This window comes from Phytophthora parasitica (genome assembly GCF_000247585.1).
Source record: "Phytophthora parasitica INRA-310 unplaced genomic scaffold supercont2.145, whole genome shotgun sequence".
NCBI classification, from domain to species: Eukaryota; Oomycota; class Peronosporomycetes; order Peronosporales; family Peronosporaceae; genus Phytophthora; species Phytophthora nicotianae.
In genome coordinates this window covers 61475-62871 of record NW_008649131.1, presented here as the reverse complement: position 1 = coordinate 62871, position 1397 = coordinate 61475, and the positions used below count along the sequence as shown (strand labels likewise).

Sequence of the window (1397 nt, the reverse complement as noted above, 5' to 3'; positions counted from 1 at the left end):
AACTGCTCCGTCAACCGCCGGCTCGCCACCCTTATGGACGTTCCGCTGATCGGCTGTGCTAGCCATCGCCTAAACCGAGCGGTCGCTGCACAGCTGAAGGAGCATGCAGATGATCTTGACTTGGTCCAGACCCTAATGTTGAAACTACGCACGTTGACACAATCCGCAGAACTACGGTACGTTCGTGATGTTTGTGTAATTTTATATCAAATTTGCGAAAATGTATTAATTGATTTGTTTTAATGCAACAGATTAAAGACAAGTCTCCGACCAATCACTCGCCAGCAAACACGATGGGGTTCCACTTTTGCCATGCTCAATCGTTTTTTCGAGCTCCTCCCGTTTCTGGACGCTGACGATGAAGAGCTCGCGGTGCCGCTGCCCTCGCACGGGGTAAAGAGGCGTCTGAAGAACCTTCTTGGTGAGCTGAAGGACGTTGAGTCCGTATCCAAGGCGCAGCAGGGCGGTGAAGTCAACCTGCTTGATGTGCGAGTGTGGTTCGACGGTCTCATCGCAAAAAAGGAGTCGTATTCCACCTATCTAGGTACGTACGTGCATTTAGTGATATTTACTTATATTTACAACTTATTGGCGTCAAATAATGCTTATTGTGTATGCAGCTCCAAGAGCTGAAATTGTTCACAGCCAGAGTTCGAGTCCGGCTGTGTCCGGTTGCTGAAGGGCCAAGCGCTGCGCTTGACCCGGGGTGAAAAGGCGGCGCTGGAGGCTTTTGGCGTCAGTCCCGTTGCGCAAGGTGAGCGACAGGGTGATGACGACGAGGCGGGAGCCTCGTTCGTTGAGCGCCTTCGAAAGCATCGCCGCCTGGAGCAGTACCAACCAGCTTATGAGCTGCTGAGTCGGATTCCGCCGACCTCGAACGTTGTCGAGCGCTTTTTCAGCGTCGCTCGAACAACGTTCGGGTTGCAACGGCACTCTCTGCTGCCGTATACGCTGGAAATGCTTCTGTTCCTGCGGCAAAACGAGAGATTTTGGGATGCCCGTACGGTCGAAACGTATGAATAGGTGAGCGCGATAATTGATCAATGAAGCTAGATGTGTGCTAGAGTTATAGTCTTCCAGCAAGCGGAGTGTTGGAACACACAGGCTGCAAACGGGTTGTCGCCTGATGACACGGGGAAAGTGCTACCAACCGCCGCACTAATCGATGCGGGCTGCACCAACGTGTTGCTGTCTATCACAGGCAGCATTACCGACGGATCGTTCGCGGCTGACCTGGTAGCAGTTGTATTGGGCGGTGTCGAAGATCGAGATGTAGGTGAGGACGTTGGGCTAAGCTCCAGCTTTTCTTACGCGAGTGTGCCATGGTCGACGTTGGCTTGTAGTGTGGCTTCAAAGGCCATTTGGAAAGTGAGCTTAAAGTCCATTACAGGTTAGAA

General features: G+C 52.3%; 1 protein-coding gene across 1 annotated transcript; it reads left to right on the top strand.

Moving 5' to 3' along the window:
• Positions 1-33: 33 nt before the first annotated feature.
• On the top strand, positions 34-1395 carry PPTG_19612 (hypothetical protein; the record flags this gene model as incomplete). The annotated part of the gene is made up of 4 exons (XM_008918140.1): positions 34-176; positions 252-544; positions 650-1000; positions 1073-1395. 4 exons carry the CDS (start codon positions 34-36, stop codon positions 1393-1395), a joined length of 1110 nt encoding a protein of 369 aa, XP_008916388.1.
• Between the last annotated feature and the right edge of the window lie 2 nt (positions 1396-1397).